This window comes from Danio rerio, chromosome 8, assembly GCF_049306965.1.
Source record: "Danio rerio strain Tuebingen ecotype United States chromosome 8, GRCz12tu, whole genome shotgun sequence".
Taxonomy (NCBI): domain Eukaryota; kingdom Metazoa; phylum Chordata; class Actinopteri; order Cypriniformes; family Danionidae; genus Danio; species Danio rerio.
The window spans coordinates 24,224,875-24,246,179 of NC_133183.1; the positions used below are offsets into that span (position 1 = coordinate 24,224,875).

Below are 21,305 nucleotides of genomic sequence, written 5' to 3' on the forward strand. Positions count from 1 at the left end.
GGTTGTATCCAAGTTCCGGGTTACGTTGGACAGCATGGCTGAAGAAAATAGCTCTCAGAATGTTTGGCCAGAAATAGAAAAGGCAGAGAAGGAGAACCGGCGTGAGTTGGTGCTTCAGGGTTCAGCGGTTGACAAAAAGATCCAGAGTAGCGGCGGACTTCATGCGGGACTTTATTCCCTCTCGCTCCTGAACTACCTGGAGGTCAGTCAGTGTCCCAGTTTACATGAAATCCACGAGAACATCAGAAACCTGTCTCATCTACAGAGTCTGATCCTCTGCAGGAACAAGCTCACTTCCGTGCCTAAAAGCATCGGCCACCTGAAGGCGGTCAAAGTGCTGGATTTGTCCGTGAATCAGCTGCAGGCTCTGCCGGAGGAGATCTGTGCTCTGACCGAGCTCAACACACTAAATGTCAGCTGTAACAGCCTCACTGCTCTGCCTGACGGTCTCAGCAAGTGTGTGAAGCTCGCCAGTATCAATGTGTCCAAAAATGAGCTTTCACGGCTCCCAGAAGACCTGTGGTGCTCTGGCCTGGAGCTCCTCAGCAGCATTATTGCATCAGAAAACGCGATTGAAGAGCTGAGCAGTGAGATTCAGAACCTGCCTTCACTGAAGGTGAGAGAACAGAATAAAATACTGAAATTCCATGATTTTATGCTGTATTTAAATTTAACATGTAGAGTAAACACAAAAATAATCAGTTTAAGTGTATTATGCAATCAAATAAATAAATATAGTCTATTTTCATGGAATTATTGTAGTAATATGTTTGTTGAAATATTTGTTTGTTTATTAAAAATGACATTCTTTGATTGGTCAAAGTCTTTTGGACTTTTTAAATTTGTTTGGCACAAATGGCTTTAATTTTAATAGAATATTTTTCTATTTGTAATTTTGATTACTTTGAATTATCAGTTATTATTTTTTTTTATAAGTCTTTGGCAAATTAAATTAGTAAAGTTAAAGCTGATTCAGTAAGAGTTTATATTAAAATTATAATAACATTATTTTTAAGTGAAGAAAATATAAAGAATATAGATTGGCAGTTGGCTATTATGTTCTTAAATATTGTTGATGGAAAATTTTGGGAAAAGGTTTGTAGTTAGACTAGGGCTGGGCGATATGGCCTAAAATCAAAATCTTGATTAAATTAATAATTTAATTTTATCACAATTAATGAACGATTATTATTATTTTTTTTTTGCCCTCATATTAGTTCACTTACAAGTTTTGTACATTAGGTATACTCGCATATTAAAAGGGAGAGATTTACCAGATTTTAAAATAATTGAAGGAAACACACACTATCTGCTGTCTATGATTGTTTGTTGAACATCAACATTGAACAACTGAAATTAAAGCACACATTGCCTGAAACCAACAGTCACGTTTTTCTTATAAAAAAAAAAGTAAAAATAAATAACTTGCACTTTTGGAAATAAAATCATTTATTTTCAATGTTTTTCAAATGAAAAGTAGTAAATAAGCTGTATCTTTTCTAAGTAAAATAACTCGTATTGTATATCATGTAAAGAATATTTTAAACAGTGCATTTCTTGAGTCTTTTGTAAATAAATATTTTAATGTAAATAATAATTTTATTGTAATGGAAAATATGCCGTCTCTGGTGCAGCTTCCAATCATTAACAATGTAGTTCAAACGTGCCTGCACAAAGGCTGCACCTGACCATACCCATGCATTCGACATAGAAATATTAATTAGCATTAACAGAGCAGGGTCACTGCTCCACACGCGATAGGGAAAATCATTGAAAAAACTGACCTGGAATAATTTGATCGATTATAGGTTCTGAATGTCGATTTCGATTACTTTTTAATAATTGTTTAGCCCTAAGTTACAATTTATATGCGTGATAAATATGCATAATCTAAAAATTATTCTGTTCTTGAACGTCAATCTATATTTGTTTTTACTTGCACTCTCTCACACATCTCTCTCTCTCTCTCCATCCTCAGGTTTTGGATCTCTCCAACAACAAGCTCCAGGAGCTTCCAGCAGAATTGGCTGACTGCCCTAAACTGAAAGAGACTAATTTCAAAGGCAACAAGCTGAAGGACAAGAGGCTTGAGAAGATGGTAAATGGCTGCCCTACCAAATCAGTGCTGGATTATCTCAGAGCGGGAGGGAGAGGAAAAGGGAAAGGCAAACAGCAGGACGGAGAGGTGAACGAGAAGGTTGACAGTAGTCGTAACGCCTCCAAAAAGAAAAGTGCCGCGAAACAGAAAAGCAAAAAAGAGGAAGAGGATGTGGATGAGCTCAATCAGATGGTTGTGAGAATTCTGCACATTTCAGAATCACCTACAGCCGTCACGGTGAAAGTTTCTGCAGCAGTCAAAGATGTCCGACCATACATTGTGTGCTGCATTGTGAAAGGCATGAACCTCAGACAAGGAAATTCACTTAAGAGGTTTTTAGTTGCTCAGGTAACAAAAAGTCTCAAGGAATATCTATCTGTCTGTTTATTTAATAAAATTAAAACAGGTGTAAAATTAAAGTTCCATAATTATTTCTGTATTGCTATTCTGTCTGCAGACCAAACTCCATGATGAGATTTGTGCCAAAAGGACAACAGCAACCATTGCAACACATGACCTGGGCTTGCTAAAGTATCCTCTGCTGTATGATGCTAGGCCACCAGATACACTGAAGGTATTGGAAAGTTTTCTAATTTAATTGTTTTCTTATTCACATTTATAATATATACTTAGTTCAGCGTAATTAAATGGTCTTGACTATTGGTGGTCTCGTTTTTTTTTTGGGTGTTACACAAATCAATCAGAACAACTCCACTAGTTGCATAACAGTCAAACAATGCAGCAGCAATGAATGTTTAATAACCTTTGTCGATACGTTTTTTATCAAAGGAGGGAATCTGGTTTCAAAGCCACCAGCTGACTGACACAGAGAACTCCCATAATCCTCAGTTTTTAATTATAAATGAACAGTCCTTTTCTCGCTGTTGTTTGTTTTGTGTTGACAGTGAATTCAGCACCTCACTAAGAGGCCCCTTGCAGTAAGACAATAGGATGTGTTATATTGCTTCATTCCCATAATTGATGGCTTCATTTATTCGCCAGAGAAGAAGAGAATTGAGCAATAGTATTTTGTGTATTTGTCTAAGGGCCATTCTACCTAATGGGTGCCATTTTTCTGTATAAATATGCATGAAAATGACCTCAAAGCACCTTAAACTATCAAGCATAGTATCCTGCACTTTCATCCCACAGAAAATGTTACATTTTTTTTTTTAGATTATTTTAAAAACTATGTTAAAAAAAGCATTTTATGCATGTCCACTATCTCAAATTCAATATTTTGAAATTAAACATGACATCTGATGCAAATCATTTGTGTTACATTATTGTATACATTTATATTTCATTTGAGATTCAAATATAAATCTTGCAACATTTGGGACTTCCGAAAGCAATGAAAAGACCAAAAATTTATCTCATCTTTATCATTATCATATTAGGTGAAATGGCCCTCAAGGCACTAGAAAGTCACACTGTTGTGGAAGTAATTAATAATATACAGGGTTCATACGGTTATGAAAGCCTGGAAAAGTTCATGTAATTTTGACATGGCATTTTCCAGGCCTGGAAAAGTTTTGGAAAATCAGAAAACTCGCAAAGTTTTGGAAAAGTCGTGGAAAACAGATATCTGCATACTTGAATATAGGTTAGTTGTCTGTACTGCTTTTCTGTCCTTGGCTAATCACATAGTCTCACATTATTAGTTTGGTGTAAACATTATCTAAATAAATGTTACATAGATATAAATATAAATTGGGCGTTGCGGTGTTGCAGTGGGTAGCACAATCGCCTCATTTGAAACAGCTAACAGCAAGAAGGCTGCTGTTTCAAGCTTCAGCTGGGGCATTTCTGTGTGGAGTTTGCATGTTCTCCCTGTGTTGGCTTGGTTTTCCTCTGGGTGCTCCGGTTTCCCCCACAGTCCAAACACATGCGATACAGGTAAATTGAGTGAGCTAAAATTGTCCGGTGTGTGTGTGTGTGTGTGTGTGTGTGTGTGTGTGTGTGTGTGTGTGTGTGTTACCACGCATATGTAAACATTGCATGAAACATTAGGTCATGAAAATTTACTTGAAAGTCTTGGAAAAATCATGGAATTTTAGTAGTTAAAATGTAAATGACTATGAACCCTGAATATAAAACTGACTGGGTTGAGATCTGGTATGTGGAGGACATTTGAGTGTAGTGAACTCATTGTCATATTCAAGTAATCAGTTTGAGATGATTTGAGCATTGTGACATGGTGTGATCCTGCTGGAATGTAAAATCACAGGATCCATCCACTGTGGTCAAAACGCCAACCTGATTTCACCAAGTAGGGTATGTTTCTGGATTAACGTTATTGTTGCTCCAGGAACAACATTCCAATCAGAATGATATGTTTACAGTTTATGTTTGACTTAGTTTAGACTTGCGGTTAGTTTTCTGCACTTCTACATGACTGTTTCCAGCTATTATTCCCTTCAGATTTTGGGAATAATTTACAATTATGGTTGGATTTAGGGGTAGGGATTACATTTTAGAATAAATATGATGTTCCAGGATCAACATAGATGTTAATCCAGGATCACATCATACTTGCCAAAATCATGATGTGCGGGGTCAAAAAGGGATGAACATTAACCAGTACCTATGTAGGCTGTTGTAATTAAAAAAAGCTCAGATGCTACTAAAAAGGGACATAAACTGTGCAAAGAATACACCATTAGACCACAAACCCCCTCAAAGGGATTTAACTTATTTTTTTCTATTGACCACAAAAGAAAATCCGCTCGTTAAGTCATGACGTATGAAATACTGTTTCCGGGTCCAAGCCGCTACTCATTTGAATTGAGACAATATTCGTCTATGGCTACTTTTTAATCATATCACACATTAAAGTGAATTTTATATACAATTATGGAGCGCACAACAGTCTCTGGACTTGTTGCTTCACAAACACCAAATTTTGAACAATTTATAAAAAATGCATGACATTTTGGCCATCGGATATTAGGCATGGATATTTATATTGGGATCGTGAATTTTGAAAGTATTACAGTGCTTTGTAAACATTTATTATTACCATTTGATGAGTCTCCCTATACAGTTTAATAAAGTGATTGGACCCAGACGCTGCTTTGCAAGACGTCACACTTAACCAGCTGATCGTTTGGAAAATGCTGCTAGCTGGCACTTTTTTTTCCTAGTCGGAAGTCGATGGATTCCAGCAACCAGCATTCTGCAAAAAAACTTCTTTTGTGTTCAACAGAAGAAACTAATAAAGCTTTAAAACCACATGAGGACAATAAATTATTATCTACAGCATAAACTATCTCTTTTACTATTGATAGAAGGTAGGATGGATCCACATCCACACTATGCCAAATTCTGACCCTACCATCTGAATTCTTTAGCAGAAATTTGAATCTGTCAAACCAGACAACATTTTACAAAGTTCTGTTGTCAAATTTTGTGAGGCTGTCAGAATAGTAGATGCAATTTCCTGTTTTTAGCTGACAGTGGTTGCACCTGATGTGGTTTTTGTCTGTTGTAGCACATCGCGTTCTCTAAAACTCTTACCGTTCAGAGATTTACATTTTTTTAAAATCAAGCCACACTCAAAATGTGCAGCTCATGGAAATTAGCTATAGACATGCTCTCTTTCATTTGTCACGTTTTTTGTTTCCTTGATGTTAATTGTATTACATTCTGTAGGTCTCAGTATGATAAAATAATAATATATTTTATGTCTACTTTAATCCTGATTAAGAGATAAATGCAATTTTAGCAGAATCATTACCACAATATAAACATACACCCTACACAGTAATATATATTTGTTTTTGAAAAAAAATTTTTAATGTAGTCATGCATAACTTGTGTTTTTGTTTTGAAAAAAATGTAGATCATTCCTCTGGGTCGTAAGGAGGTGAAGGCAGTTGATCTTCTGAGGCAACTTCAACAGGAAGCACACGAACAGAGAAAACAGAAAAAGCGGCAAAACGTTTCAGGACTCCACAAGTAAGAGAACACAAAAAAGCATAACACCGATTAATCACTAGAGGGCACAATCTGTTAAAGAAATGCTAAAGGTCTTGTTCAAAATTTAATTTTAATATAGTTTCCAACTGCTTTCCTATGACATCATGTTCTAAATTCATCTTGTTTACGATCTAAACACTTTCTTAGTGATCCGAGAAATATCTCCTGTTGTTGTGGGTAATTGGTGTAATTTCATCCATGTAATTGCATTGGCTGTACAGAACACTAAGTGCAAAAACCAAGCTCATTATTCAGCGTAATTCATTATTCAACGTTTTAATGGCCGTATTTCGAAACTTTAATGCTCCATCTCAGATACCTTCAGCTGCTTGATGGGAAAGATCTCTACCCTTGCTTGGTTGACGCAGAGGATCATGTAATCTCATTCCCACCAATCACAAACAGTGACAAGACAAAGGTAATTATGGAAATTCAATAAAGTATGCAGAGGTTTTATTTCCGGTCTAGATAGAAGATAATCAAATAGTAAATTGTATTCCATTTTTATTTTTTATATTCTGCTGTCATATTCATAGTTTTTTGTCAGTGCACATGTGTGATTACAATAATTGAGTAATGAAGTTTGCACTGCGCACTCGTGGTTTTTCAACTGCTTTTGATTCATTGATCTGGTCAATAATATTATTCAGAAGGTCATGATTTGCACTCATTGAATAATTACTTTGTATAGTTTTTATTTTACAGTCTTCAGTGATGGAAAACACAAACGTTTCAGTACAATGCCTTCCTCAGTGTGTGACACAATCCTCTCACTCTCCACCCTTTTATTCCACAGTCAAACACATTACGTCATTAGTTAGACAGCCTCTCAATATTTAAAAACAATCTCATTTTCATTTCAATAAACTATAATTAACCACACAAGAAATATTTACCTTCACCTTGTCAACCTGTTTTTGACGCATAATTTAATCGACCTACATAAAGTATGCCTTAGCAACGGACTTGCGGATGTGTACACTTGCACTACAACTCAGTGTATCAGGTGTGCGGATGAAGCTAGTGGTGCGCCCTCAGAAAGCGCGAGAAGCAAAACAAACATTTTATTCCCCACTGAATTCTAAATCTAAAGTATGGCAACATTATGGATTCTGCAAAAAGGATGGACGACTTGACAGGACAGATGCAATTTGCAAAATGTGCCGCGCATCTGTAAAATACGTGGGCAGTACGACTAATCTGAAATCTCACTTGAAGCGGCGCCACAGTGTTGATGTGGAAGCATCTTCCAGTGTTCCTGCATCCTCGGCTTCCTGCACTGCTTCAACTGTAGCTACCAGCTCCAAAAGTGGTGAGAAACCACCTTAAGTTTTGAATATTCAGTGGCAAAATATCTTTGTAAAACTTGTTTTCATAGTTGAAAAGTTAGATCACAATTCTTGTTGTGCAATGGTAAACCTTTATGTTGAAAGAGTGCAAATATATATATTTTTAATAGATATTGCACTTATACATTCTGTTTATCTTGAAAATACTTAAATAATATGTGCTATATGTTCTAAAATGGCCCTCTACTGTAAACTGACACTCTGGCTCTGAGAGAAAAGCCAGTTTGTAAAAAAAAAGTCTTGGTTTTGCTTGGTTAATAAATAATCAAACTCATTCAATGGCACAGCATCCTCTTTCACATAATCTCATAAACTTGATCTAATTAGTTAGTGCTGAATTATTGCATTGCATCGTGATATGGGTGTGAATCGTATCGTGTTGCATCGCAATATGTCACAAATGGTATCGCTAATATATCGGATCGTATTTTTTGTATCGAGATGTGTATCGGATCGGCATTATAGCTTAGATGCCCAACCCTATTAAAAACGTTTTCACATCTATTATCACCATTCGCTTATTCATGTCTACGTCAATGTGATGAAATTCCGACAGTCCAAAACATTAAAAATGCATTTACAAAGTAATTGTTTAATGGGTGTGATTCTTGACCTTCTGTATACATTAATTGGAAAAGCTCTTTATAATAAGTTTTAATGTAAGAAAGAGCTTTTTTTGTCTTTACAGATAAAGAAGACCACAAAAGAACTGTTTTTAGAAGTGACCAGCTCCACCAGCCTACAGATTTGTAAAGATGTCATGGACGCATTGATTATAGTAAGCGTGTTGTATTTTTTATACTTTATTATATCTTATATTATGCTTGTATTGTATTATTATATTGTATTATCTACAATAAATTTTAAAAAATAATTTTGTGAATGCACTGATTTGAGTTACAGCTTGCACAGCCTTTGAACTGTGATACCCTTGTGGAAGAAATGAGCTCATCTTTCTGCAAAGATACACACACACGGTGTACAGTGTCTCGGAAGCATTGCACCATCACATTATGCAAGCACTACTACTGATGTTTGTAGTCAAGTTTTGTGTTTAGTTCAGTTATATAATAATATTCTACTTTTTACTGTCTTGATGGAAAAGCGTGAAACATGACATGGAAGATAAAACCCAGGATTTGGTTTAGATTTCGGATTAAAGAATTCCTCCATGATGCAAATGACCTGTCCCACTTTCGCGCATTCTTCTTTTACGAGAGCTCAGATAACTCCTGAATATTTTACTGTAAGATGACATAAGACACTCTGTATAATCAGTGTCATTAAATCGGTTATCAAAGCAGGCTCATTGCATTCACTTGACTTTCATTAGCAATTATGCTATCAATAGTATACCAAGAGAATCTGTTCTGCTGTTTTAGATTTCAGTATAAATGTTTTTTATAGACCAGATTTACACTTGCCTTTAAAGGGATAGTTTACCCAGTGCTGAAAATCTTGTCATTACTTACTCACTCTCCACTTGTTTAAATAAACCTGTAGAAATGTATTATTTCTGTTGAACACAAACAAAGATAATTTGAAGAAAGAAGGTGACTTAAAGTTTTTTTAGTATGAAGTGAATTAAAGTAATTTAATTGCAGTTACTTATAGGGATGCTCAGGCAGTACTCAACCGATAATCACATTTTATGACTCAATCGGTAGTCGCCAATCTGGCCGATCATGAACCAATCACAAGTGTTTGTTTACTTTCACAACTTAATTGTTTGATAAAGATAACTTAATAATAAATAATACACACACACACACACACACACACACACATATATATATATATATATATATATATATATATATATATATATATATATATATATATATATATATATATATATATGTATGTATGTATGTAAAACAGAGGTCCAGTTTGGGCGAAGCAGTGGTGCAGTAGGTAGTGCTGTTGCCTCACAGCAAGAAAGTCGCTGGTTTGAGACTCGGCTCAGTTGGCGTTTCTATGTGGAGTTTGCATGTTCTCCCTGCGTTTGCGTGCGTGTGCTCCGGTTTCCCCCACAGTCCAAAGACATGCGGTACAGGTGAATTGGGTAGGCTAAATTGTCTGTAGTGTATGAGTATGTGTGTGTGGATGTTTCCCAGAGATGGGTTGCGGCTGGAAGGGCATCCACTGCGTAAAAAACTTGCTGGATAAGTTGGCGGTTTATTCTGCTGTGGCAACCCCGGATTAATAAAGGGACTAAGCCGACAAGAAAGTGAATGAATGAATGAGGTCCAGTTTGACTTAAATAATTAAAACTGTTTATTTATGTTGTTAATAAAATAAGATTTATATATTTAAAGCATTATTGACTCATTTAAATTACAAAGTATCCTACTATGGTTTAAAGTAGCTGGCCAGTGAGTAAATTATTAGAACAATTGCATTTATGGAGAAATATACATTAAACTTGCATGTTCAGTTATGAAGTTTCTTCTGGTTGAATGCATTTGAAAAGCCACAAAAGGCTGCCTGCTCTCTGCGCACTATAGCAGGCTATGAATGTTTAAGATGGAAAACAGCATGCTTGTTAGCAATCCAGTATTCATGAATTTACACTGACAGTTTTTTGTTTCCATTTTAGAAAATGGCTGAGCTTAATAAATTAAGCTTTGACTCAAAGGAGGTGGTGGGCTCAGATGAAGAGACGACTGCTGTTTCAGATCATCCTGCAGAGGAACCGACCTCCTTTGAGCTGACCGTACTGCAAGTGAAGGTTGTAGATGTGGATGGGAACCTTAAAGTGGTTTACCCTTCAAAAACTGACCTGATGTCCAGTCCCAGTAATCTATCCATCATCCGATAACAAACCTTAACTGCTAAGTTATGTAATGTGTTGAATGCACTTCCCACATGTCCCTCTCATTCAACTAAAATGGATATTAAAACATTCATTTAAATATTGTATGAAGGCTCTGATCTACACTCCTTAAAGTATTTCTTGTGGAAGAAAACTGCTTGATTAATATTCTCACAATGTAATTTTATTTCTTATTGTATTTTTTTTATTATTATTTTACACTATATTTTCTACTATGAAGTGGTTTGAATTACAGACATTCTTACATTTTATGCCAGTAATCTATACATTGTTCACACTAAAAAAAGCAACCAGCTTTTGAATATGAAACATAGATTCATGGCTCTATAATAATTTAACAATTAGTTACATTGTCTATGATTTATACTTTTAATATTATTTAATAATAATTAGTTACTTTGTCCATGTCACTGAAATAAATGTAACATCTTTCATAGACTTCCCTTGTTTTACTGAACTTTCTAATTGGGTGAGCTATAGAGTTATTCACTCAAATCATGCTACAGTATATCAAGTTTATATAAATATGCAAGGTATTTGACTGCTAGTACATAAGAACATCTAATGTCTCTGAATTCAAAACATCTACAGGGGTCAAAGATAAAAAGGGTTTTCCGTCACTAAAACAAAAGTGTAATACACTTGAATTAGTTTATATACATTAGAGTGTTTCCTGTTTAATTAAAATTAATTTGACTTGGATGACTTAATCAAACAAGTAATCTTACAGTTTCACCTACTAAAACGTCATTCGATTTCACCATTATACCCAAAAATCTTGTCAATTGCTTTTTAGAACAAAACTCATTCTATTTTTTTTATAATTTATATATCAGTACAGACCAAAAAGCATAAATTAGTTTGTCATTTTAAACCTTTATAGATTATTACTCTCACAGAATTTGACCCAGTGGTCAGCAATACGTGTTTATTCATTTAAAAATGATAAACTTCTGCACGATCACTTTAAATATTTTAATAATTAGGGGTCAGAACTTGTTGTTTAATACATTTATTTTACACTTAATAGAAAAGAAACATTATTTCACACATATTTTGACCTTTTTATTTTCACAAATGTGACCCTGGACAACAAAACCATTCATAGGAATACATTTATAAAAACTGAAACCTACATCACATGACTAGATAAGCTTTCTGCTGATGTATTTGGTATGATATTACCATATTTGGCTAAGATACAACTGGTTTAAAAGATTTAAATATTGAGAAATTCACCTTTAACATTGTCTGAAAGTTCTTAGCAGTGCATATTACTAATCACAAATTAAGTTTTGATATAATTATGGAAGGAAATGTGCAAAATGTTTTCAGAGAACATGGTCTTTCTTTACTTAATTTTCTAGTGATTTTTGACATTGCATTTTGACTATTTCCAAAAATAAACCTGTGCCACATCCAGGTCAGATTCACAAACATTATTTAAAACATCAAAGTAGACACTTTATTTGCTTGTAATGTATTTTCTGCATATATAAAATTCTCTGTTAAGGCAATTTGATGCAAATACTAAAATGGCACATCATTGACTATCAATAGTAGAAGTTATTAGTCTCATAATTCTACCACAGTTACTATTTTTAAAATGTACATTCACCAATAATTGAATGAACTCTTAGGATTAGATTTGATCCAGTGTTTGTTTGTGCCTGTGGAGCACATGAATGCTTCGGGTTTGGTTACAGATCAGATGTCTGGCTGACTCAGGAAATGTAAAGAGGAGGAGAGAACGTCTGTAAGAGATAGAAGCACGACTCTGTCTCTTAGGACAGTCCATCATGCCACATCACACCGACAGCAGACTGTTTTACTAAAAATACTTATATATTTTCAAAAATGACCCAGAAGAATGACATTTGGGACCGCAGGATGAGATGGAGAAGCGGATCTAGCAAAACTTCTTATAGCATCCCAGAAAACTTCAATAGGCTTGAAACGTTGAAGACCAACTCATCGATTTGCTTGGAGTTGTTTGGAATGAATGGATCCTACAGTTCATCAACAGAGAAACTACTCAGCAATGAAATCAATCAAAACTGCACTCCTCAGAAGATTTTAATGTCGAAGGGAAACAATGGCAGGGCTTTGGCCAAGAGTAACTCGCTTCCTCCTATTTACAGCCCAAGATTATCCACCGTCTCAATGTCTAGTGCAAAAACCTGCACGCCAAGCCATGGAGATGGATGTCAGGAGAAGAAAGCCAATATCTTGTCCACCAGTGTAAGGATGGACAAGGCATTGTTTAGCAGACAAAAGCATGGACGTCAGCGGACAGCAGCCGCCCAGAGGATCTGCAACAGACTGGCTGTCTGTAATGACACGGTTCAGATTCAACACCAAAACCTAAGACAGGACAGTTTGAAGATTTATGATCCATCAGCAGGACCTCTGGCTTTAGAGTCTAATAACATCTGTGCCAATGATAGGAATGAACTGAAGGACTCAGCGAGTGTTTGTAAGAGCAGATCAGAGCCGTCACTGTCCGATTCAGCTATTGAAATGGAAAACGATAAAAATGAAATGATGGACATTGTGGAGGACGAGTATTATACTAACCAAAGGATCACGGCGTGGATTGTGAAAGTAAATGCAAGCTTGTTTTCACCATCGAAGGATGAGATTGAGCAAACACTAGAAGAGCAGGATGTGGATACTATTAAAATAATCTATGACCAGGACTGATGTAGGATGTAATGTTAATTATTAATAGTGTAAAATGATGTTCATGTCATTATCATTAGTTAAATGAGTTAGGTGTCATTTTTGCTATCAAGATGTCTTAGTATAGCATTCAAAATTTGGAGACATTTCTGCTTGTATATGCCTTATATTTATCCAGGCAACTTGATCAATAAATGCATTATTGTAAACATATTGTAACACTAAGATTGTGAATCTTATTACTATTTTAAATGTTTTTTTATATATATATATAATATAATTAATTTATTCTTGCAGTGGTAAAGCTGAACATTCAGCAGAAATCCTTCCATTTCACTTGATTTATAAATTGACATGTTGAAAACAGTTGTGCTGCTTAATATTTCTTAATCGTTAAAACTTTGATGCATTGGATTCTTTGAATATTAAAGGACTAATATAAAGGCTGCCCAAAAATGAAAATTACGTAATTTATTCTTCCTAATATAGTTTAAAAACCTTATTATGAGTTTTTCTCTTTTGTTGAACACAAAACTAGATTAAAAATGCTGGTTAGTGGCACCCATCAACTTCCTTAGTATGAAAACAATCTATTATAGGTGTCAGCGGGTGCTTCAACTCCATTCAAATTGTTGTATTAACAAGTAAAGGTTGAGTAAATTATGTTAGAATATTCATTTTTGGATGAAATATCCCTTTAAGTTCACTGTAAAAATGCTGGGTTCCACACAATTCCTTCATGTTTTCCCAACACAAATCAATTAACTTAATGGTTTTTACAAATGTAAATGGATTAAACATAAAACAATTAATTTTCCCCACTAAAAACTTAAGAATTGTGTTGTTTAAACTTATTTTAAATAAGTAGCTTGAACAAGCAGCAAAGGTAATTTTTTTCAGTGTTAAAGCATTTATTTAAAATAGAAATGCTTTTTAACCCTAAAAACATGTTTCTCCTACTTTTGATCAATTACTAATTCATCCATGCAAAATAAAATGATTTGATTTTATCGAAAAACTTACTGACCCCAAACAATTGAATGTAAGTGTAAATTAATGTTGATTTTTATTTTACGAATGCCTGTTTAATGTTAAAGCATTAACTAAAGCTTGAGCTTTAGAGTTTTATTTATTATTATTATTTAATTATTGATATTTATTCATGATTATAATTATTCAGATATTATTTTGCTTTATTGCTATAATAAAAAAATTATATAGACTAATGTGATAGCTATAATACACTTCGATATGAGATTGTCTTTCAAAATAGAGATTGTATCTTTTAAATTGAAAGATTTCATTAAGAATAGCACTCAAAAATTGCAATTACGTCACCATTTTCTCACTCTTGTCTTATTCCAAACCAAATCAGTTTTGAACACAAAAGAAGATATTTTGAAGAATGATGAAAACCGGTAACCATTGACATTCACAGTAGGAAAAACGAATACTGTGGAAGTCAATGGTTACCAACATATTTCAACACTCAGTTGTGTTGAACAGAACAAAGAAACTAAAACTGGTTTGAAACAAGTCAAGAATGAAAGAACAAGTCATAAATGATGACAGTGCATTAATTTTGAGTCTTAACATGTTTTTTCTTATTAAAAATTAGAAATTAGTCATTTTTTAAAGTTAAGTGATTCTGTGTAGCACATTTAAACAAAATAAAAGCTAAATATTAGTATAGTTTAAAAAATCTAATTCACTTTGCAAATAACAACCAGTTTTCTTTCCAATATCTCATTATTTATCAGTACAGAGAGTTCTTATCCACATTGGTGAACGTAGAACCCTGTGATGTATCCAGCAATGTAAATGACAACCATCACTGTCAACGATGCTGCTATTTTGAACATGATGACCAGCCGTCCAGTGAACACTCTGTTGTAGATTCTGTATAGGGTACAGATGTGATTGACACAATATGTTGACTCCAATCACAACCTGAGTAACAGAACTGTTTATTTTTTAGTCATCTTGAATTTAAATCCATATAGAGAAGACTCTTACCCAAGCAGTCTGGAGCGTGATTGTGGTTCTTGTAAGGTAATGTTATCTTCACTCCAGCGGTTATATTGAACACTGGCCCCATTGGACTCCATTTCCAGCTCTCTGCTGCCCCTAAAAGTCAACTACAAAGAAAAGACATACAGAAGAGGAGCTATTAGCAATCTAATACAGCAATAATAATGTCTGCTATAGTTTTAAGTTATATGTTCATGGCTTTATTACCAGACAGTCATTTATTTCTGGTGATGAATTGGCTGAAAAGTGAATCATTCAAAGAGTTAATGAATAAAACAAAGCAGTTAATATCAGTGACTGAAGTCCATTTTAAGTGGAGTAACAGGTATATGTTTAGTTTGTGTTCATATTTCATGCTTCACTCCTTAATATATTTGATAGTTTGTTTGCATTAAAAAACAATATACTGTTGCTTTATACCATTTTGAAGGATGTAAACAATAACAATGGCCCCAACGTATTTCCTGTTTTACATTTTTAATTTCTATAGTTTCTGAGAATGCAAAAAACATATTAATAAACTTAACATTATGATTAAAGTTATGATTGAATTGTGTCTAGTTAATGTTAGCTTGAAAACAAGCAGAAAATGTTCATGCACCAATAACATAATCACGTTGAAATGGTCGACACATGTTCAGTCACCAAATCCATGTCAGACCTTCAGAATAAAACTGAAAAAGTTAAAGCTGCAATACTAAATCTGCTTCAAAAACTAAATATAAATTCAAAGTTTAAGCTCAAAATGAAAGTAGTAGCCAACATAAAGCTACTTGCTACTTTTCCCAGACAGCATAAAGTTTTATCTAGTTGTCTCTGAAATTGCTGAAAACAAAAACTGCATTTGTTATTACTGACACAAGTTACTTTTTGGATTGATTGTCTATTATGATATGATTTCCTGGCTTAAACTTTAAATTGGTGAGTGTAGTAAAGCATAATCTGAATACTCACAGGTTGTCAGGACATCAGCTCTGCAGTCAGTCAGATCCTTAGACTTTGACTTTGCTTATGTGTGTCATTCTTTAAAAGCGGAGGGTCTGTGAGATCATTAAGCTAAACCTTTGATCACTGCCAGACATAAATAAATCCCTAAACTACATCCTGCGTCTGAGGGGGGACTCCAGTTATTCCTGGAGTGTTGTTGAGAGCCACTTATAGATTAAAGTTTGCAGATGCTTCAATACTTTAAATTAGATTGCCCTTTTTAATATATATATATATATATATATATATATATATATATATATATATATATATATATATATATATATATATATATATATATAACGATTATTGTATTGATTGTATTGATTACGTATTTTATGTAAAACATTGCAGTACAACTAGTTTTATTTTCTTTTGTATGGCAACCACCTCTACTGCAAGTGAATTTATACCAAGAGCTAACAACTTGTAACACAGTATACTGGGTAAACTTTTGTAGTTTTATAGTTTTATACTGCAACTATTTACTTGTATATTTATTAAGTGAAGTTATCACAGATAGTTTACTATTTGTACACTATCTTAGAGCACAGGTGTCAAACTCTGTTTAGTTCCAACCATAATTAAACACACTTAATCAAACTAACTGAGTCCTTCAGGTTTGTTTTAAACCTACAGGTAAGTGTGTTGGAGCAGGGTTAAACTAACTGTGCAGGGCGGCGGCCCTCCAGGAACTGAGTTTGACACCCCTGTATTAGTTAACTATATGTTCTTATTTAGGTATTTACTTTACACTTATTAAATATACCTTTATCTGTCGTTTTGATCTATTTTAATTCTAGTTTCTATTTCCAGTTTCAATCATTTTCTTCACTCTGACAAGCAATTTCTTTCACTCTCACTCACAAATTGTTGTTATAACATAAACCTAAACATGTTGGTTTAGCTGCAATACATAGGCAATTAGGTAAAAGAGTTTTAATGATTTATTGAAAGAGTAAACACAACTACTAGTCAAGTGTATTTAGAATATGTACTATGAACAATATGATTTATTTAGATTATCTGTCATTTAAAGTCTTTATACCCAGGTAGCAAAGAATTCTGCCCCAAATTTGGCATAAATCTGGCACAGCAGGCATTCATCCGGCACTGGCATACAGCATGTGGGCCAAACATAGGCCTGGCTTGGCAGAGGTGGCACTGTTTTTAAGGCGGCACACAATATTTGGGCCAGATGTTAAAAATTGTTATGTGGGTCATGAAAGGTTGGCTTATCTTGTACCACTTTTAGAATACATTTATTTTAAAATAAAGAAAAAAATTCGGCCAATCAGGTTGCTTTAAGATAAAGCACACCTATAGCACGCCTAAAGCACAATAATTCCTGGGTTTATCAGTTTCATTGCAGTCGTGACACATCAACAAATCTGGCCCAGTTTAGGCTCAGTTATGGGTTATTAACTTGGCTGAGACTTGGCCCAGATATGGTCCATGTTTGGTCCTTGTCTGTAATCCAGACTTGGTCCAGTCATGTATCGTAAATCACTGCGGCATGGGGGCCATCAAAAGCTGATTGTGTGGGCCAGAGCTGGGCCAGAGACACTTTGCTATATGGGTAGTTTTCCTTTTTTGTAATTTATGCTCTTCTCATATTTCTACATAAAAGAGTATAAACAGAATGTGCATTTTTACATTTTCTTTCAAATGCTTTTTTATAGAGGTTACGAGTCAACTAATTTAGTCTAGTACATACTTTTCTAATAGGGACACTTTGCAATAATTATACAAGCATAATGCTTTTGTCTAATGATAGAGTCCTTGTTTCTTGCAGAATATGAAAGTAACTTTATGTTTTCAAAACTCAAAGAAGGTATTATCAAATTAGGCTGGATCTGGAATATCGTCAGTTATTTTGGGATAAGATTATTCTCCGATTGATGAAGTGGAAGAAGTCATTTTATTTTTGAACAACGCTCCAAAATAGTAGGGAGAAGTATGCTTCTTTCACGCTGGTCTGTAACTCGGCATAAAGGAAGAAGAAGAAGCAGTTGTTGTTTTTTGTATTCATCCATTTCAGTAGGTGGCAGTAGATGCCAGAAAGCCCTTCTTGCTACATATCTTTTCAACTACAGAATACAGAAGAATATTGTAAACATCTTACAAAGATCACACATTTTTTGCACACTGGATTGTTTATTACATGTAGGCTTGTGTACTGTTTATTTGCGTATTTAAGACTTTTTTCCAACAAGTGTATTGCAATAATATATTCCCGAAAGACGTTTTATATTCATTATTGAATACGAAACTCTCCTGACGAATTCTGGAGCAACCATGCACCATCGCTGATGTTTTCAATGCGAGGTTGTTGCACTTAATTTGGGGTATTTCAGTATGGCAACTCTGACGAGGCAAGATCTTAATTTTGGCCAAGGTAAATTGCAGTTATTTTTTAATTATGATTATGCCAAACAACGCTTTTCTGAATATTCTGGTTGGGTTTTATCATTTGCAGTTGTTGCCGACATTCTCTGTGAGTTTTTGGAAGTGGCCATTCACCTCATTCTGTACGTCAGAGACATTTATCCATCTGGGATCTTTCAGAAAAGGCAGAAATACAATGTACCTGTGCAGGTAATGCTTTAAAATTGATTATTGATGCATACATTTTCTCCCTATGACAAATGACTATGATTTTACTACAAATAAAACAAACAACATAATAGTATTGCTAGTTCAACCATGGCTTTGCTTCACTAACCACAGTTTAACAGTTTTCTGTATTAAAACCTTGATGAAGGGTTACATATTCTCCATGAAGTAAAAAAGGGAAACCAAGCCCCAAAAATGTTGAGCTCAAAGGTAGTGTCGAATTGAAGTAATGATTTGAGCTCTTATATTTCTACAGATGTCATGCCATCCTCAGTTAAATCAGTACATTCAAGACACACTCCACTGTGTCAAGCCACTGATAGAGAAGGTGAGGCTTTTATTTTACGTATGTCTGTACTTAATAAAGAAAACTTTTTGACAGAATAAACAATATAATTCTTATATTTATTTTCCAATAATACTGTGCAGAATGAGGCTGAGAAGGTTGTAGTGGTGATCATGAATAAAGAGCACCATCCAGTGGAGAGGTTTGTGTTTGAGATCTCACAGCCTCCGCTGCTGGCCATCAGGTGAGTAACAGGGGATTCAGAGATTTTGCATCGAGGTTAAAGGTGTGTATCTTCCTCATGTGAGTGTGTTGGGTTTTGCTGTGTCAGCTCAGAGACTCTGCTGTCTCATGTGGAGCAGCTGCTGAGAGCGATGATCTTGAAGATCAGCGTGTGTGATGCTGTTCTGGACAGCAATCCTCCAGGTAGGAGTTGAGTCTTGATGATGACCTCATGTTTATTACATAAATTTGAGATTTACATTTTAAGTTGTCTTTGCAGGGTGCACATTCACAGTGCTGGTTCACACTAGGGAAGCTGCCACAAGAAACATGGAGAAAGTCCAGGTCATCAAGGTGTGATAAAACATTTGTACGCTTTTAAACTCTTTAATTCTCTTTCTTTCCCTGTCTTCAATTCTTTCTGTCTTTGATATCCTAGTGAGCCTTCTGGAGAGCCTAAAAACACTTTGTCAAAAAGATATCATATAAAAGTCTTGTGTGCTTTTTCTCTTCTCTTAATGTACGACAAGTCTAAAATTTCATTTCTCATATTAAAGTTTCATTTTTCACCTCAAAAGTCTAGTTCAACAAAAATATTTTGATTTCTCACCCTTAGGTAATTTCTAAATAGTTTGAAATACTTTCTTTTATTGAACATCAAAGAATTTTATTGAACATCATTAATCCAAATGAGACAATATATGATTGTGTTTACATGAGTTGCTTTTTTTATGCCCCTTAATGATGTCGTTTTACATGTTAGCACATAATTTGTTTAACGTCATTGCTTCACCAAGCTATCCACGTTTCCTCTGGATTTTCATGTGGTTTTTTTTTTTTATTTTAGTCGACTTTAATTAATTGCAGTTTGGCACTTTCACTGTGCAGGAACATTTCATCCTTCCCCCCCAATGAAAGGCATGATATTTAATGCGAGTATGAACTTCTGGAAGAGTGTTGTTTTAATGGAATTATATATCGCACACAGTATGGAAAAAAAAACTCTGCATTTGGTGATTCAGGTGTCTGTAGACGTTTACGGACTCACTAGGAGCAGAGAATAGTGTCAAACAGCTGTGTGTATAGACTATACTGTCAAAAAATTTGGCGAAAGTCCTACACGATGATAATAGTTTGATTGCGGTGTTTAAATGTCTGTACTGCACTTCAATAATGTTAATATTGGCATACTCCACATGTCTTAATTTCATTTCTGTTTAGTTTGATTATGACCTTAATCAGATTAAATTAATCAAAAATTGCTGTTTACATTGGTAGACTCTTGATCAGAATACTGTCTTAATCGTATTAAAATCATATTATTGGTATCCATGTAAATGTACTCCTTGTCGTTTGTTTATTTTATGTACATTTGACAGGATTTTCCATGGATTGTAGCAGATGAGCAGGAAGTTCACATGGAGGAAGCTAAACTCATTCCTCTAAAAACAATGACTTCTGATATTCTAAAGGTAAGAAAACTACAGAGAATCAGATTTCATTGTTTCCACTTAAGCATAAAATGATTGAGAACTTCATGATAGAGAACTTGATCAGCAGGTTTGACACTTATTTGTGCTGTGAAAGTTCATATCTTTTTTTGGTTGTTGTTTTTCACTGACCACAAGACCACCACAGCCAAATGAAATGAAAACATTTTCTTGTAACATGTAAGAGTTTTGGAATATTATTAAAATCAACTTTTTTTTTTTTGTCTGTGAACAGATGCAACTCTATGTTGAAGAAAAAACACAGAAGTCATCGTGATGGTCTTGTTTATTTATGTTGTTCTTGTTGTTTATCACATGCCTGGAGGTACAGAAGGTGTGAAACAGGAAACAGGAACTGTTTTTTTGGTTTTGGTTTTGTTTTTACAACAGCCGTATGCTCTATTTGAAAGTTGAAATACTTTGTTCTAGACTGTTTCTTGTTAGGTAGGATAAAAGTTTATTTCTAAATTTTGTGCCTCTGCTTCATTTAATCAGTTTCTGCTTTGGATCTGCCATTGTGTTGAAATTGCTGTTTTATTTTTAAATACAGCTTTGTGATCTTACACTTACTCTGCTAAGCTGTCATGTCTCTATATACTTGTTTACAAAGTATTTACAAATGTGGTGAATTTATTTATTTTATATAATAATTAATGTAATGTAATGTAAGAAGCTCTGATCATTCAGTCGAATACTGAAAGCTAGCTCAGTTTTAACAATTTACAAA

The 21,305-nt window shown here is 34.4% G+C and overlaps 3 protein-coding genes across 6 annotated transcripts; 2 read left to right on the forward strand and 1 right to left on the reverse strand.

The window, feature by feature from the left end:
* The first annotated feature begins 10 nt into the window (after positions 1-10).
* lrrc47 (leucine rich repeat containing 47) lies at positions 11-10,702 on the forward strand. 2 transcript variants are annotated; one of them, XM_073909466.1, is made up of 8 exons: positions 11-202; positions 283-616; positions 1,979-2,446; positions 2,556-2,672; positions 5,943-6,058; positions 6,395-6,497; positions 8,117-8,206; positions 10,028-10,702. In XM_073909466.1, the coding sequence occupies exons 3-8, from the start codon at positions 2,096-2,098 to the stop codon at positions 10,247-10,249; spliced, it is 999 nt and encodes a 332-aa protein (XP_073765567.1). In that variant the 5' UTR covers positions 11-202; positions 283-616; positions 1,979-2,095; the 3' UTR covers positions 10,250-10,702.
* A 3,515-nt stretch (positions 10,703-14,217) lies between these two features.
* On the reverse strand, positions 14,218-15,978 carry smim1 (small integral membrane protein 1). 2 transcript variants are annotated; one of them, NM_001163726.2, is made up of 4 exons: positions 15,932-15,978; positions 15,185-15,216; positions 14,963-15,084; positions 14,218-14,845 (listed from the first exon to the last, which is right to left on the reverse strand). In NM_001163726.2, exons 3-4 carry the CDS (start codon positions 15,052-15,054, stop codon positions 14,719-14,721), a joined length of 219 nt encoding a protein of 72 aa, NP_001157198.1. In that variant the 5' UTR covers positions 15,055-15,084; positions 15,185-15,216; positions 15,932-15,978; the 3' UTR covers positions 14,218-14,718. The 2 variants fall into 2 exon arrangements, with proteins under 2 accessions (NP_001157198.1, NP_001189359.2); NM_001202430.2 differs by lacking the exon at positions 15,185-15,216.
* A 2,062-nt stretch (positions 15,979-18,040) lies between these two features.
* Positions 18,041-21,147, forward strand: mad2l2 (mitotic arrest deficient 2 like 2). Of its 2 annotated transcripts, NM_001017595.1 has the most exon segments (9): positions 18,064-18,362; positions 18,444-18,562; positions 18,837-18,908; positions 19,010-19,110; positions 19,198-19,292; positions 19,369-19,442; positions 20,468-20,560; positions 20,814-20,850; positions 20,893-21,140. In NM_001017595.1, coding segments are annotated over 9 exon segments (636 nt in total). In that variant the 5' UTR covers positions 18,064-18,322; the 3' UTR covers positions 20,898-21,140.
* Positions 21,148-21,305: the final 158 nt, after the last annotated feature.

Coding starts and splice junctions, on each gene's coding strand:
- lrrc47 (XM_073909466.1), top strand. CDS start 2,096: ATGGTAAATGGCTGCCCTACCAAATCAGTGCTGGATTATCTCAGAGCG. Junction 2,447..2,555: donor AGAGGTTTTTAGTTGCTCAG/GTAACAAAAAGT, acceptor TTCTGTCTGCAG/ACCAAACTCCATGATGAGAT. Junction 6,059..6,394: donor AACGTTTCAGGACTCCACAA/GTAAGAGAACAC, acceptor GCTCCATCTCAG/ATACCTTCAGCTGCTTGATG.
- smim1 (NM_001202430.2), bottom strand. CDS start 15,054: ATGGAGTCCAATGGGGCCAGTGTTCAATATAACCGCTGGAGTGAAGAT. Junction 14,846..14,962: donor TCACGCTCCAGACTGCTTGG/GTAAGAGTCTTC, acceptor TACCCTATACAG/AATCTACAACAGAGTGTTCA.
- mad2l2 (XM_005167034.5), top strand. CDS start 18,323: ATGGCAACTCTGACGAGGCAAGATCTTAATTTTGGCCAAG. Junction 18,563..18,836: donor AATACAATGTACCTGTGCAG/GTAATGCTTTAA, acceptor ATATTTCTACAG/ATGTCATGCCATCCTCAGTT. Junction 19,443..20,467: donor AGAAAGTCCAGGTCATCAAG/GTGTGATAAAAC, acceptor TACATTTGACAG/GATTTTCCATGGATTGTAGC.